Source organism: Acinonyx jubatus, chromosome X (genome assembly GCF_027475565.1).
Source record: "Acinonyx jubatus isolate Ajub_Pintada_27869175 chromosome X, VMU_Ajub_asm_v1.0, whole genome shotgun sequence".
NCBI classification, from domain to species: Eukaryota; Metazoa; Chordata; class Mammalia; order Carnivora; family Felidae; genus Acinonyx; species Acinonyx jubatus.
The window spans coordinates 29,612,893-29,628,566 of NC_069389.1; the positions used below are offsets into that span (position 1 = coordinate 29,612,893).

At 40.0% G+C, this 15,674-nt stretch overlaps 1 protein-coding gene and 1 long non-coding RNA gene across 2 annotated transcripts in view; one reads left to right on the forward strand and one right to left on the reverse strand.

Annotated features, from left to right (window-relative positions):
• TMEM47 (transmembrane protein 47) overlaps positions 1-15,220 on the reverse strand; it is a 30,204-nt gene extending 14,984 nt beyond the window's left edge. The window contains exon 1 of the mRNA XM_027054422.2: positions 14,442-15,220. Within this exon, the coding sequence (XP_026910223.1) occupies positions 14,442-14,667 (226 nt within the window). The 5' untranslated portion in view covers positions 14,668-15,220. The remainder of the gene's footprint in view (positions 1-14,441) is intronic.
• Positions 13,268-15,674, forward strand: part of LOC128311580 (uncharacterized) — a 28,894-nt gene continuing 26,487 nt past the window's right edge. Inside the window, exon 1 of the long non-coding RNA XR_008290070.1 lies at positions 13,268-13,953. This is a non-coding gene — a long non-coding RNA (uncharacterized LOC128311580). The remainder of the gene's footprint in view (positions 13,954-15,674) is intronic.

Genomic DNA, 15,674 nt, shown 5'->3' on the forward strand with positions numbered 1-15,674 from the left:
CTTTGTCTCTCATGTGCTGAGTGAAAAGTAAACCTTACTTAAATGCATGTGTCATTGCTTATAAAGATGTAAAAATAGCCTGACAGAAAATTGGCCCATTTCCCCTTCCACAGAAGAGTAGAATGTTCTCTAAGAAGAAGCAAAGTGAATATATGAAAGCACTACCCAGCTTAGGAAACATCACAAAAAATGATACTGTCCATAACATTCTTCAGCAGGGGTCCTTTGGAAGTCCCAGGCTGCCTCTTCTGGCCTTCACTTTAATATATGTGCAGAAAATGAAAACAAACTTTAATCCATAGTTAAGTTGCAATGTAGTCTATCTAAAGTCAAGAATTCATGACATTTTGATGCTGCACTCTGAAATTATCCCTCAAGAAAGCTTCCAAAGTGCACACTTTACCACTGTAGGATAAGGGACGAGTGGAGGAACCTACAATTCCCTAGGATTTTCTCCTTTTATTTATACTTGTATTTCTCCACCTCAAGAGTCCTCTTCCACATCCTTTCCTTTTAATAAATTTTGGATTTATAACCAGCACTGAACTAGAACTCACAATGTATTCAGGAAACAAACAAACAAGGGGAAAAGAGAAAAAAAAATCCACACTTCTTAAAATATAAAAGTGAATCACAAGAAACTGGAGAGTATTTTTCAGCCATCTACTTGTAACAAAGGCATATAACTTCAAACAAAAGTATATCTGGCTTTCAACTAGAGTTTAAAAGGATAGCCATACTATGGCTTTTTTGTTCCATAACAGCATGTAGCTTTGAATTTAAAAAGCCAAAAGAAGAAAAATTTAAAAAAAAAAATTAAAAAGCCAAAAGAATAATCCTTACATTTGGAAGTCTCTAAATTTCTTTGAAAAAGTTTATACATAGAACAATTATTTTACACTTTAGCATAATAGAAATTGTTCTGAAAACGTTTAAGTTGAAACTTCTGAAAAAGTAAAATTTTCATTATATCAAAGTGTTTGGGGCACAAAAAAAAAATCCATCCGTTCATCCATCAGATTCTTTAAAAGGGCCTATGCTGAATATTTTCTAGTTGGACCATTATTTGCATAAAATGATCATTACTTTTAGCAACTTTCTCCAAATTAAGAACTTTTAAAGAGTTAATTTTAAGTCAAGATACAACTATTCACTCATTTAAAAAGTACCTTAAAAGATTGCTTTTTTCTGATAAGCTCTTTCACACAGCCCAATACATATGTATAAAATACCATCCATTTGACTGCTTCCACTTTTCACTCAAGATAAAAAAGGAATTGATCTTGATCACTTTTCTCTACTTTAAATATCCTCAAAGAATAGCTAAAATACAGGCATTTGCATTTTGTGAAAACAAACTAAGACAGAAAAAAATAGGCAAACTTTCCCTATAAAGGGCCAGACAGTATTTTCAGCTTTGCAGGTCAGGGTCTCTTACAACTATTCAACCTCTGCTGCGTGGTGTGAAAACAGCCAAAGATGATATGTAAATGGATGAGCATGGCTGTGTCCCAATAAAACTTTATCTACAAAAACAGGTGGTGGGCTTGCTTTGACCCTTCAGCTAAATTTTGCAGACCCGTGGTCTGTACTTGACATATCATTTATAAATGTTGAAGGTTTTTCTAGGTAAAGGTCTTTCAGACAATAATAATTTCATTATGAAGTCAATTTGATAAGTGACTAATACAGGAGTGCAAAGTGATGCCTATGCAATTTAGCAAGAGAAAAGTACAAAAAAATCCTAGTCACAAAATGTCGAATATCCTGAAAATGGTAATACTTTATTTCATATGGGAAACCAATAAAATGCACCAGAAGCCACCAAGAGAATAACACTTATTAAAAGGGACTAGGACCTAATTAGGAAGGGGGGTTCTTATAGCACAGGAAATAGTTCTAAAAAGTAAGTAAATACAACCAGTTCTGATTTTCCTCTGTCCTATATTTATTTTTAGTACTGACATTTGTGGCTAATGAGGAAGTCATCCTAGACATAAAGTCAAAAAGGCATATTACCAATATCACACTGTAATATTGCTACCCTTCCCTTTGGCCCATAACCACAGATAATGCCTGTTCAAGCAGAGAAGCCATTTTATTTTACAAAAGACTAGAATTGGGCCATGTCTGCCACCGCCCTGGCCAGAAAGCTGGGGCTTACACTGAAGTACTGAGGCTATATCTCTGGTACACAGTGCCAACTTTTGAGATTGTTGTCATTATATCCATTTGGAATGCTTCACTCAGGCAGGTTGCCCAGGACCAAAGCTTTAACTTGATGATCAGTTGAACATCAATCAGGAAGCTGAAAAATTGATTCAATATGGCTACCATAGTCAGTAAGACCTAGGGCACTTTTCACAGTTCATCACTAGGTACCCTGGAGCGGAGAACACTATCTCTTTCCATCAACAGCTAGAATCCATTGTCCACATATTAGGACCGGCCTGCTTTACGGGTGAGCTATAGTCAGGGACTATGTAGATCGGCCTGATACCATTTCTTCTTTGTTGCTGAATAATACTAGAATATGGGGGATTATAAAAAACTGAAAAATAGTTTTAGAGATACCTACTAATGGCCATTAAAATAATATACATTGGGCTTCATGTATACACATATATTTACTTATTTACCAAATGTAGATTTAACAAGATATATACTACAGAACTTGAACAATTTTATGGTAACAGTATAATAAGTGACCAGAAAACTTGTCTCTACACTAATGGTTTATCCATTAGAAGGTGTGCAGGACACAAATACTTGCTATCCCATATACAGTGTTTGCAAAACAAATTAAAATGTCATAAAATTGTCAATTTTCAGCCCCATTTCTTTAAAAAAAATCATCTATTTTAAGTTCTCATAATTGGTTAATTTCTATATCAATCTTAGTTCCACAATTTTATAGCCCTCACAGCATTTAGTCAGGTGATGTGTTGAGACTACTTAGAGATTTATTACTCTGCAATAGTTTTACACATTTTTATAAATGATGAACTGACACTGTCGTGGAGCAGTGAACACAAACCAGCTCCACAGAACCTCAATGGCTGTGGTGATATTTTACAAATTGCAGTGCTGTGCACAATTAAAACTGGTCATTGTTCACTGTCACGCCAGGTGATTTGAAATGTTGAGTTTGGTTTCCAAGATCTCTGAGAACAAGTGGTAATGAGTTTTGATGACAAAATGTACCTCCTTGGTCTAGGAACCAGTGAGGACTCAAATGGGCTGAGATGTATCGAATCAAACCTAAAATGAGGCTGCCATGGTATACAGGGAGTATAGTAGTCCCCCTCATCTGCAGTTCTGCTTTCCATGGTTTCAGTTACCCCGGGGTCAAAGGCAGTCCAGTCTGGAAGCAGAGGCTTCTCCTCCTAACGGATCATCAGAAGGTCAAAAGTAGCCTAAGGCTATGTTACAGTGCCTGTATCATTCACCTCACTTCATTTCATCATGTAGGCATTTTATCATCTCATATCATCACAAGGATGAGTACAGCACAATACAATATTCTGAGAGAGAGCTTGCATTTACATAACTTTTATTATAGTATATTGTTATAACTCTTCAGTTTTATAATCTTAGTTATTGTTGCTAATCTCTTACTGTGTCTAACTTAAAAATTAAACTTTATCACAGGTATATGTAAATAGGAAAAAACATAGTATATCTAGGGTTCAGTACTACCCACAGTTTCAGGCATTCACTGGGGGTCTTAGAACATATCCCACACAGGTAAGGGTGGTGGGGAACTACTATTATTTTGGCCAAACTGACACAATGACACACAGAAGGTATTGGAAGTGCACCTATGAAAGCAAATGCTCAAGATAAGCATGTGCTTCTCTACTAGTGCTTTTTCCACCAGAAAAAAAAAAAGGAAAAATGTAATAGGAATGAATATATATAATGTTATACTTTCCCCTACAGTTACAGAATAAAAACTGGGCAGTCCTTATGTCATAACATCAAGTCCAGCATTAATATGCAACTCAGGAACTAAATTCAAGTCCTCTTTCAAGGTATTTTTATTATCTGGCACCAGAGTTTCCAATGTCTATAAATGCTTTAGTATTCTGCAGAATTGTGCTGACTTACTTTACAGTCTAATACAGGAGACTGGTCTGAAATTGCTGCTGCATTATGAAAATTCTATGGGCCACATCATAATTGCCAAATTGGAGAATTCACATCCCTTTAGGGAATTTGTGGTCAAATCTACTTCCATTTTTCAGTAAAGGCAAAATCTTAATGACAATACACCTTCCATACTTTTGAACCAAGGTCAAAGGCACTATACCAGTGCCTAAAGCTTTCCTCCACCCACTTTATTTCAAAACCTTTAACTTGTCAAACACTGCCTAATTTATTTACCTCTGCAGGTATTGCTTATACGCTGAAATTAGTTCTACCTTCTGTAAATCCCTGAGCACACAATTGTCACTTCTTCTAGGAAATTAGGTAAAATTTAAAAAGCAACGAAGAAACAGATTTTTAACCTTATAAATTCAACTCCCACTGTTCCCGTGGGTAGTATTTTCCTAAATGTATTTTAATGTTTTAATATAGGGGTATCACTATTCTACAGTTCTCATCCCAAATTATAATACTGATTGTTAAAAAAAATAACTTTTATAATCACATTCAAATTCGCCAGTCACTTTTATTTTCACCTTTGAGTTTTCCAAAAAGAGTTACATTAATCAAAATGATATCCATTCGTACAATTAAAATCATTTACCGTTCAACCTCAAAGAGAGAATGATCTTTCTCTATCATCGTGATACCACCTCACAGCTCATCCCTAAATCCTCCCTAATTCACTCACATTAGCTGTATTATTCAACTCAAACCTTCGGTTCATCCAGATAGTTTTTATTCACTTGTAGGACATATTTATAGCCAAACATTTAAAGTTCTTTTCATTACATTGGTGAGAGCTCAGAAAGCAAACTCACTATTGCCAATTCCATTTTATTATCAGGAACTGGAAATAATGGGATGGTTTATACTTATTTAAGAGGAAAAAAAGCTCCCATTACAGAATAACATGTCAAACCCAAATTCTCCAACATCTCCATTTCTTCACAGAAGGCCGTGTCTTTTTCCCGAATAGCTCATCTCATTAGAAATTATGGCATTTAATTATTTCCATCAATTGTACTTTAAGAATTTATTTTGAGATTAATGCTATATACTTCCGAGTTGGACAATAAGTCCATATCCTCATATATGAAAAATTGAATTGAAATGGTGCTGTTATTTTGTGGAAAAGGAAAATAACTATTGACTTAACAGCCAAAATATTTCCAGAAGTATCAAATGATATACTTGAGTTTTTTAGTCTGCATGTGGCAAATGAAGTGGAAAACCAAAACCATTACTGAGGGAGTTGAAACTTTGTTTTCTTGGCTAAATTGCATTCTGACCTAAATCCATCAGTGTTGCATTAATTTCCAGCTACTCCATGAGACGTAGACACAAACAAAGGCCAGAAAAGAATTGCGATTCTCATTTCAATAATTAAAATGACAATGTCTCTTCAAGTAAGTAATAGCAAATCTAACATTCTTCACGTGCAAACAGATGTTTAAAGCAAACAACTATGTGTCTTTTACAAAATGACAGTATAGACACTGCCATGTGCTGTGCAAAGTGAAATGGAATTTTAGAAAAGGACCTACTTGAGGTACAGTGTCAATCAAGTTGCAATGATACAAATTAGAGTCCTACTCTTCAGGACAATTTATAAATTAAAAAATGTGTCAAACTGCAGGGCGAACCTGATTTTAAGCACATAAATGACCCTGGGTAACTGCGCAAATAAGTGATGCAACAACTGTAATGACCAAAGTGCAGGTCAGTTTTGCCAAAATTCTGGAAAACTCTGGTTGTCCAAAAATGCCAGACAAATTACAAATTTTCAATTTATGACAGCTTCGTTCAAGTCTCTTGAATTATTTTGTGTTGATGTTAGAAAAATACACATCTCCTTTTCTTTAACAAATAAAGGGTCGTTTTAGCTGCTTCACAGAATTCTCTTAAAAAATTTGGTGAAAATGCAATTTATCATCTAAATACCATAACATATGGGGTCTTTTCCCCAAAATAAGACCATTATATACAGTGCTTAGCAAAAAGCCCTTCTTTTAAAGCATGTTTCAGAATTTAGATAAAAAAGAAAACAAAAAACAAAACTACACCATCACCACTAAGGACTGTTGTTTCTTACCATGTTAGAAAGCTTTCATTAACATTTGATGGTAACTAATATTATCTAACAGGTACTGGTATTTCTCGATAGTAATTCCTAATCATGGTATTTCCAGAGTTGTGATGAGCCTTCCCTACTCTTAGGAAAAAACCTACGAAGGTTGCAATTTTGCGATTTAGAAAACTTGGATAATTATCTGGAAAAGCAGGAAGACCCGCACACGGACGAGGACACGCAGGAAGAGAGAGAGGAGAGAGAAAGGGAGAGCGAGAGAGAGAAAGAGAAAGAGAGAGAGAGAAAGAGAAAGAGAGAGAGAGTCTTTCTTCTCTTTCTTCTCTCTTTCTCTCTCTCTCTCTCTTTCCCTCCCCCACCCCCTCCCCAATTCAAACTCCTGAACTGTGAGATCATGACCTGCGCTGCAGTGGGACAGTAAATTGCTTGCTGCCCGCTAATCAGTACTCGATCTTCCTCTAAGCAACTAAACATCTTCTGTGATGGGTTTAGAGTAGCTATTAATAGTCAAAAGGTAGATGGAAGACAACTAGACAGTCACCCATGATCAGTATTAAGATACCTTCTTAGTAAGTATGGGAGGGATAAAACTAGTAAGTTAGTGGTTTCCTGTTACCAAACTTCTTTAGAGGAGATCTCTTCTATCCCTCTGCAGAAGTTGAACTTACATTTCCTCCTTTACATTAGTTTGTACATTTATATGATTTTGTTAATTTGTTTGAAGGAAAGTGTTTCATTCATCACTTTACCATCACCACCTGGTACAGCGCTAGCTAACTGACTAACTGTACCAGGATAATGCCTACTCCCTGCTATTAAGTCAATGACTATATTTTAACAAAGTTAACTTTGGGTACGTGTGAGACGTTAGGAAAGAGGAAAGATCATTTCTCTCCTTAAGTCACCTAATGGTGCTAGGAACGGACGACACCAGATTGTATTCACAAAGTATTATGGCAACATTGATCAACTTTTGGTTTAGGGACCTAAAAACATGAGAGCAATAAAACACCTTTTGATGGAAATTTGAGTTGTTTGTGGGTGTGCTTTTATACACATTTAAGGATATGTCATGTCACTCAGGGACCCCAACTTCCGTGTTTAAACATCTTCTTGCTAATAAACATATATTTTGAAAAGAGAATTGATAGGTGACATGTTGAAACATGCCTCATTAAACTATCATTTAAAATCTTCCAGTTAATAAGCTAGTAGAGACAAAAATAATCTCCTAGGTATTTTTTCTTGGTGCTCTGGGAGCCATGGAGGCCTCATTTTCATAGGTTTTCTGTTTTGTTTTCTTTTTTAATGGGAGTCTTTGGTGCCAAAAGAACGAAGACTACAACAGAATAGAAAAGTGATGGTGTACTAGTGTCTTAAAATCCCATACAAATATAGAAGCAAAAAAGGGTAAGGAATGGTGTCCTTGTCTAATTTTCAAGGGAGATGATCCAATACTTTGAAAAGACCGGTAAGATTTAGCTGTCAGTGCCTTTCACATATAAGGATGAAATTCTAAGGAAAAATCCATCTCTTTTGATAAGTAAATGTATCTTTTTAAAAATAAGGTCAGAATGCAGTAAAAACTTGATCTAGTGAAATTTATATTCATTTAATCAATTTAAGAAACTTACATGACTGCCTTCCACATATTTTTCAATTGTGATTCAAAGTAGAATTAAACAGATGTTTTAAAGTATTCTATCATAGGGGTGCCTGGGTGGCTCAGTTGGTTGAGCATCTGACCTCAGCTCAGGTCATGATGTCACAGTGGTGAATTCAAGCCCCATGTCAGGCTCTGTGATGACAGTTCAGAGCCTGGAATCTGCTTCAGATTCTGTGTATCTCTCTCTCTCTGTCCGCACCCCCCGCCCCCGACTCATGCTCTGTCTCTCTCAAAATAAAAAAAAAATAATAAAAAATGAATAAATAAAGTATCCTATCATGGAGAAATTTAAAGAAAAACAAGTTTTGTTGATTTTTAAGGACTAGTCATGACAACAATGTAAATTTAATGATAATAAACATCTAAAACTTAACAGACTTATCAACATATGAGTCTATCTGAAGACCTTAAATTCTTTGTGAAATCAAATCTTGGATGATAAATAACCTTATAAAAAAAGTAGACATCTAGGGGTGTCTGGGTAGCTCAGTCGGTTGAGCGACCAACTCTTGATTTCGGCTCAGGTCATGATCTCACAGTTTGTGAGTTATAACCCCGTGTCAAGCTCTGTGCTGACAACTCAGAGCCTGGAGCCTGTTTTGGATTCTGTGTCTGCCTCTCTCTTTGTCCTTCCCCTGCTCACACTCTTGTCTCTCTGTCTCTCTCTCTCAAAAATAAACATCAAAAAAATTTTTTTAAGAATTTTGAAATATTTTCTACCCCAAATGTGCTATGATTCTGCAATTCAGTATATGGGCAATTATCAGGAAAAGAATTATGTTATTAAAACAAGGGAAAAACAAGCAAACAAAAAACAATGCTGCAACTCCAATACCTTTCTAGCACTACAAAACATGGCTCCTGTCTTAAATTTTAACATTTTAGGGTCCACGTACAAAGCATCTATCTCATCAGACTCATACAAAACTTTCTTTAAAAAAACTAAAATTTATCAACAATATGAAGTAGCAGATTAGGTCCAGATTCTTAATCGGTTTGGGGCTCGGTCATTTGAGACTATAAACCAAAGACTATAAACCACCTAGAGAGGGTAGAAGTTCTCTATTTGTAGACAGAAGGCTAGTCCCCGGGGAATCCAGTCTCCCAGCCATTTCCACCAAGGCGCCAAACCCAGTGAAACCATTTGGAAGAGGATCCTGCAGTTCCAGATGTTCCAGTCCCCAGCCATTCAAGTCACCCTCAGCTATGCCCCCAGATATCCCAGAGCCCAGATACACCATCCTCATTATGCCCTATCTGAATTCTTGGCCCACAGAAGTCATAAGCATAATAAAATGATTGTTGTTTTATACTACTAACTTTGGGGGTGGTTTGTTTCCCAGCATTAATAACTGGTACTCTTTTGGAAAAAAATCTGTCTCTACCACTGATTGAAAAGTTGGTAAATTTATAAAAACCCAGAAAAAAACCTGTCTTTACCACTGACTGAAAACTTGGTAAACTTATAAAAACACCTGATCTCTTCAATAACATATAGGGATAACATTAGCTACCTTGCAAGTTTACAGTGACACTGGGAATAATTGAGATGTCTGCTGTGTAACACTACTGACAAAATAGGTAGCTATTAGAAAAGAGTTGTGTGATCATGATCTACCAAGATCAATGTTAAATGCTTGGTAATCCATAGCAAAATTTAAAATCAAAACTAATAGCACACTTCATTATTCAATGCAAAGATAGTTTACCTTTTAAGTAGGGGGGGGGGGATTCCTCAATTATCCAAAAAAAATCTGCAATATTTGGGTTTGTTTTTCTGAATACATAATAAGGAGGAAACACAACCCTAATAAGCAGGTACTTTTACCTATATAATCTTAATGACAAACCATTTGAGGACATTAAATTGTATGAATTCACATGACTGGTCAAGTGGCCAAGTTCAGGGCAGTTTGAATCCAAAGTTTTATGTATTGTCCAAAACACTACTCTGCCCTCCCACAGGATTAAGTTATAATTTAGCATTGTTCATAGACAAGTTTACAGTGGTATTTAGGTGACGTATCCCAGGGAGTTATTTTGAAGCATCTACAATCCTTTTCACTAATATATCTAGTAGTACTGGATGTATCTATGGTCTTGCTAAGTGGTCTTACTATTAACAGAAACTTGAAAGAAATTCCTAAAATATATTTCTGACAGCAGGAAAAATCTATTGCTTGAGATATGCCTTTGTTTGTTTTGGTTTTATTGTGAAATGGTTTATGAAAGGCAAGGCTTCTCACACACTCATCAAATCCCTTTGCTGACAAAGACTGATCTAAATGGTTCCCTGGAGATTACAATCATTCTATAAATGTGAGCAAAAGAGGAACTATATCTGCCCACAAATTAAAACGTCCTTTGTAAAAGTCAATCTTGGGAGCTTGAAAATCTTAGGAGACGTTAAAAGAAAATCATCAAGAAGATCGTGAAAGAAGTAATACCTGGTTTTCTTCAGTTTATTGAGAAAGTTTTGGTGCTAGGTGCTACTCTTCATGTACCTTTCCACCCATCTATCCTGTGCAGGTTAAATAAAACTGCATTTGTTTTACTTAAGTACTCTTTCGGAAAGCCAGAAGAATATCTAACCATCCTGACCTCCAGGCTTGAGGAGCTATTTGTAAACACTCATCAATATCAACTCATACCAAGCAACAAGCTGAACCTTTCCTGGAGTACATCACATTGTAAGGTTTCCCAATAAAATTCTCTTTCCCAATGAACGTATGGATTCAAAATATGCACGGATGATATACAACTGAATTCAGGATCACTATACCTCTGATTTTCTAAGATTTGCAGGTGTTTAGGTAGTTTGGTTTATTGTAAACTACGACCTAAGACGGGTTTTCTTATATTGCCTTTTAAAGTAGAATTTTATACTACAGTTTTAAGAAAATGAGCTACATATATAGCACTCTTAAGAAAACTTCTTGTCAACTAAAAATAATAATATTCACCTGTTATTAGCACACAGTGCACTGCCATTTCAAAACTGCCAGTGACTCATGCTACAAATGTAGCTATTTTTAGGACAGTGCACAATGATGTTAATATTCCTTGAAAAAGGCACTATTTGATCAAGTATTTCATGGACGAAAAAGCTGGATAGATTTTGTAGATGGAAAGATGGATAAATGCACTTGTTATATCCTAAAATCACGTCAGTAAAACGTGTTCATTTGGCCATCTGCATGTCCTTGCTTTTTGCTTAGTCAATAAATCACAAAGACATCAAAAAAAGCAATCTGATTTATATGAAATAGCTATACATATTTATAAATTTTCAAGAAGAAACATAAAACCACCCTAGAGGTTACATAGTATGTGTGATGTGGAGTTTAGGGATCAGCACTCTGCAACCACTTGGATTTGCACTAAGGATTCTTTTGTAATGGCTGTGGCTGTGAAACCCTAACAACTGTATTCTAAACCAAAGTTATCAAAACTAAATGTGACTAAGCAAAAGCCACAAATATGAGACTGCCATTTAAAAAACACAGGATTAAAGACTTATTAAAAGGCTGCCAAAATCAGTAGTGGGGAAAACTATCTTTAGAAATTCTGTGGCCGGCATGTGAGTACTACCTATTCTAAACTTCCTAACAAGCATACTTTATTATTATTTGTTTCCACAGCGAATGACAGTCTATTAGCCTGTCCTCTCATCTGTGCTTTTGCAAAACTTATAGCTTTGGATGAACGCCTGGACTGTCCCCCATACACTGAACTGGGACAACAGAGAAAAGCATTACAGTTGACTGACACCGCATTACTGGTTCCTACTAGAAATGCTGACGCAGCCTTCAACAGACCAGCACACAAAAGGCATGTTTCTGCTTTCGCTTAAAACCATAAAACGGGTATAAGCAGCAAACAATGCATATTTGGTACCAAAATTAAAACGCAGCTTTAAAAATAACGGCTGAGGGAAAGTTTCCCTAGGAACTGGGCCTAAGTAGGACATATTGTCGTCAGTAGAAACATTCCTGAAATTTCCCTTCTGTAAATACAAGCTTGCCTCTTCATAGCAGTTTTAATTCTAATTAAGACAAAGGTTTTTAATTAAGCCCTGAAGATGCTGGTGAAGGGCCTTCGGTAAAATTGTCCTTGGTGGTTCCTGTCGAGGTAATTCATTTCAAGAGACAATGAAGTGGATCTCTTAAAATCTTCAGAGAAGACATTTCCCTCCCTGCTTTCTGCTACTCCACACAGCAAACAGACTAAGCTGCCTGCCCTTTGGAACAGGCAAGAAAATTGCTCCTTTCAATTCAAGCTTCCCTCTTCATTTCAAAACATTTGTGGATAGAACGTTCAAGTTCACAGAACATTTTAAGAAAGCACATTTTGTAAAGTGGGGAGATGGAGCAATTTTCCATATTTTGTTTCCTTTCCTCCTGCACCCCCCACCCACCACCTTGGAGAGGAAAAATGAACTGCTACTACATAAAGAAAGTCAAGAACTTGTTCCAGTTAGCTTCAGACAAAACCATCTCTATGCCTCCCACCTCATTTGCTCACCAACTATACTTTTTCTGGGATGAAAACTATTTTAAGCAAAATAAAACTGAAGCTGATTTTCAGGAACCCAGACAGAAATAAATGCTGTGGTGTGAGTTTCAGCAAGAGGGTAGAATAACGGGGGGGGGGGGGGGGGACAGCAACGGTACCTGCCTCCAATTTCTACCTTGTAGACAGACCTCTTATCACTACATTGGCATTAAGCTTGGGTCTCCCTATTTCCTTGCCCAGAGAGGAGAAAAAGCTGAGATAAGGGGTATGGAGGCAATTAAGCGAAGATTAGCAAACACTGCATACCGTTCAACAAACTAGAGCTGGCTTCTCCCCATTCCCTACATTCCTGGCCAAGAGAAAAGCGTACAGGTCTGAAAAGAAAATAGGAGTAGAAGCTGGTTTCTCTAACCTATCTGAAAAGTCTTTATGCAATCAGGGGGCTATTATTTCAGGAGACAGGAGAAAGGGGCAAAAGATTCACGTTGCTAAGGAGACAAGCTGAAGCTGGCATTCCTACATAAATTTCCATTTCTATTGGAGAGGGCAAAGAAAAGATATTCTCTCCAAAGTTTATTTGGATCCCCTGGTTACTGGAGAAAGGCATTTTACCAATTTATTTTATCTTTAGTTGTAAACAACCAACCCTGAAAGAATTAAAAGACCTAAATGTTGACCTCCTGCTGCCAACCAGTCCCCTCCACAGTGAATTAAACAACAAAGACGAAACCCGTCAATGGAAATTTTGAAGTAAAATCAAAGAAAAAGCCTTTTGTAAACAGAAAATTAAATTTATGGAAGAAACTTAACCAAGTGAACTAATCTTTCTTAAAACAAGAAACCAAAGACAAAAGTAAAACGGATTTGTGTGGCATTTGTGCTATTTCAACTTTCTTGGAACTTGAAACGTTTCCAGGAAAGCTTCATAAATAGTCCCAGAAAAGACAAACTGTCACGAAGGAATTTAATCGGTTTCTTGGGGGGTGCCTGTGGGTAAGTGGGTAAAATCACGGGCAGCTCCTCTGCCTTTATTACTCTTTCTCAGCACTGACCCCAGCAGCTGAAGAATCAAGATTAGCAAGGAAAAGGGGTTTGCTGCAAGAAATCTGAAGTTGGAAGAATTCTGCTAACGGCATAACCGGGAATCAGGGGAAGGCAAGTGGGGGTCAAGGAGAGTAAATTCCTCCTGAGGCTGGGTAACCCCAGTGACTATCCTTTTTTCCACCCTGCACCTCATCCATTTGCAGTTTCCAGTACTAGCTCAATACGCCACAACTTTCCAGGCATCTGTGAGTAAGTAGCTCATGGGGAAGAGAAAGAAAGGTCTGGAGGAGAGAGGAGGTATTCGGAGAGGAAGAGAAAGAAGGGCAACTCACAACCAACGACGTGTCACCAAAAAAGGAAAGGAAATTACGCCTGTCTTCCAACTTTCCACATCCCTCAAAAATTTAAGGAAATAAAACCCAAACCGCAACTCCTTGGGGAAAACCCAGACAAAGTGGAGTAGAGCTGGCAGAAACGTGGGCACGAAGAGGTAAACTCCGGCCAATTCCTCCTTGAGAGTGGAGGGAGAATAGAGTGGGGAAGAGCGAGCAGAGAACCCACAGCGTCTCGGCGGAGTTGGGGCGTTTATGCTGGTCTTTTTTTTTTTCTTTTTTTTTTAAAGAGAGTGTTGAAGGCGTTGCGTTTTTAACACAGCCACACGGTTCTCGCCTTAAATGATAACAATGACCCCAAATAGCATACGTGTTACTCCAGAGCCCAAGGAATGGCCACCGGAGGACGGAGAGGGCGTGGGACGTCGCATTGGGTCTGGCGGCCCGGACGGAGGAGAGGCGAGGGGTGGCCATCAGAGAGGCGGCTGCAGCCCCAGGGTCCCCGAAGGGGCAGGCTGGAGCGGGGCGGACAAGGGTAGGGGACCCAGAAGGTTGGGGAGGGGCGGAGAGGCGGTGGCCGTCCGGGCAGTGGGGCGCGGGGAGGTGCGGGGCGGGAGGCAGGGGTCGCGGCGCGCCGGGCCCTCACCGCTGCTGAGCGTGGACTCGCAGTGCCAGATGTCCAAGCTGGCGGGTTTCCGGCAGGACTCCCACAGGGACAGGTAGTACTGGTGGTCGGCCGTGACCCAGGCCGGGCTCAGCACGGCCCCCAGGTCCAGACACAGCGCCAGGAAGATGCACACCAGCCCGACCAGCTTCAGCGGGGTCAGCACCGACACGCGCACCTCCTCCATGCCGCTGCCCGCCGAAGCCATGCCCCGGGCGCCGCGGCCGCCCGCCCCGCCGGAGGCGAGGTCGCCAGGCGGGTCCGGAGAGCGGGGAGCCCGACCTCCTCTGGAGGGAAGCAGCGGAGCCGCCGCGCACCGGGAAGGTGGGTCTGCGGGGGCTGCCGGCCCGGGTGGGGGGGGTCTTCGGCAGCGGCAGCTACGGCGATTCCGCCGCGGACCTTCGCCGCCAGCCCCGCGCCGCGCTCTGCCCGCGCCCGCTCCGCCCCGGCGCGGTTCGGCTCGCTCCGCCCCGGCCCCGCCCCAGGCTGCGGGAGGCGGTGACGAGCGAGTAGGGGCGGTGAGTCCGCACCCGGGCGGTGTCAAGCTTCGGCTCCCGGCTCCGGGCTCCAGGCGCCAGAGGCTCGCGAGCGCCCCGGCCCTTGCCAGTGCACGAAGCCGGTCCCACTTCTAAGAACCCCCTTGCGTGGCGCGCGCGGAACGAGTTGTCTCCTCCACGGTGTCCGGCACTCGCCGAGCCTGGTGCGAGCCCTTCACCTACGACCGGCTACGCGGGACGATTCCTTGTAGCAGCTTGGTCTCCGGCCCCGCCCCGGGCCGTTCTGGCTCCGGGGTCGCCTCACTTCCCCCCACCCCCCCTGCGGTCACGTGGGTTTCCTTTTCTCAGGGAGCCTGGGTGGGTCCTTTTCTGGAAGGCGTCAGCTGTGAATCCATACGTTTCTTGGGCTGTGGCTGTTACAACAAAGAACGGTACTCTGTGTCTCTCTGATGTGAACTAAGTCCTCCCCCCAGCCAATTTCTCCTCCCGGGGGATTTGGAGGAAGGAGGAGAAAAGTGACAAAAGACATTTTAGTTCTCTTTTCAAACCCAGGACGAACTCAGTCTCGGACCCAGGAACCCCTCAGTTTTTCCTATTTCCTAACTTTCCCACAGTCCTGCTGCCGCTTCTATTCTCTGGGCTCACGTCCTTTTGCGCCCCCTATGAAGGGCAATTGCTCTGGGAGCGCAGGCGCTAAAACGGGGATGAGAGCTGCAAA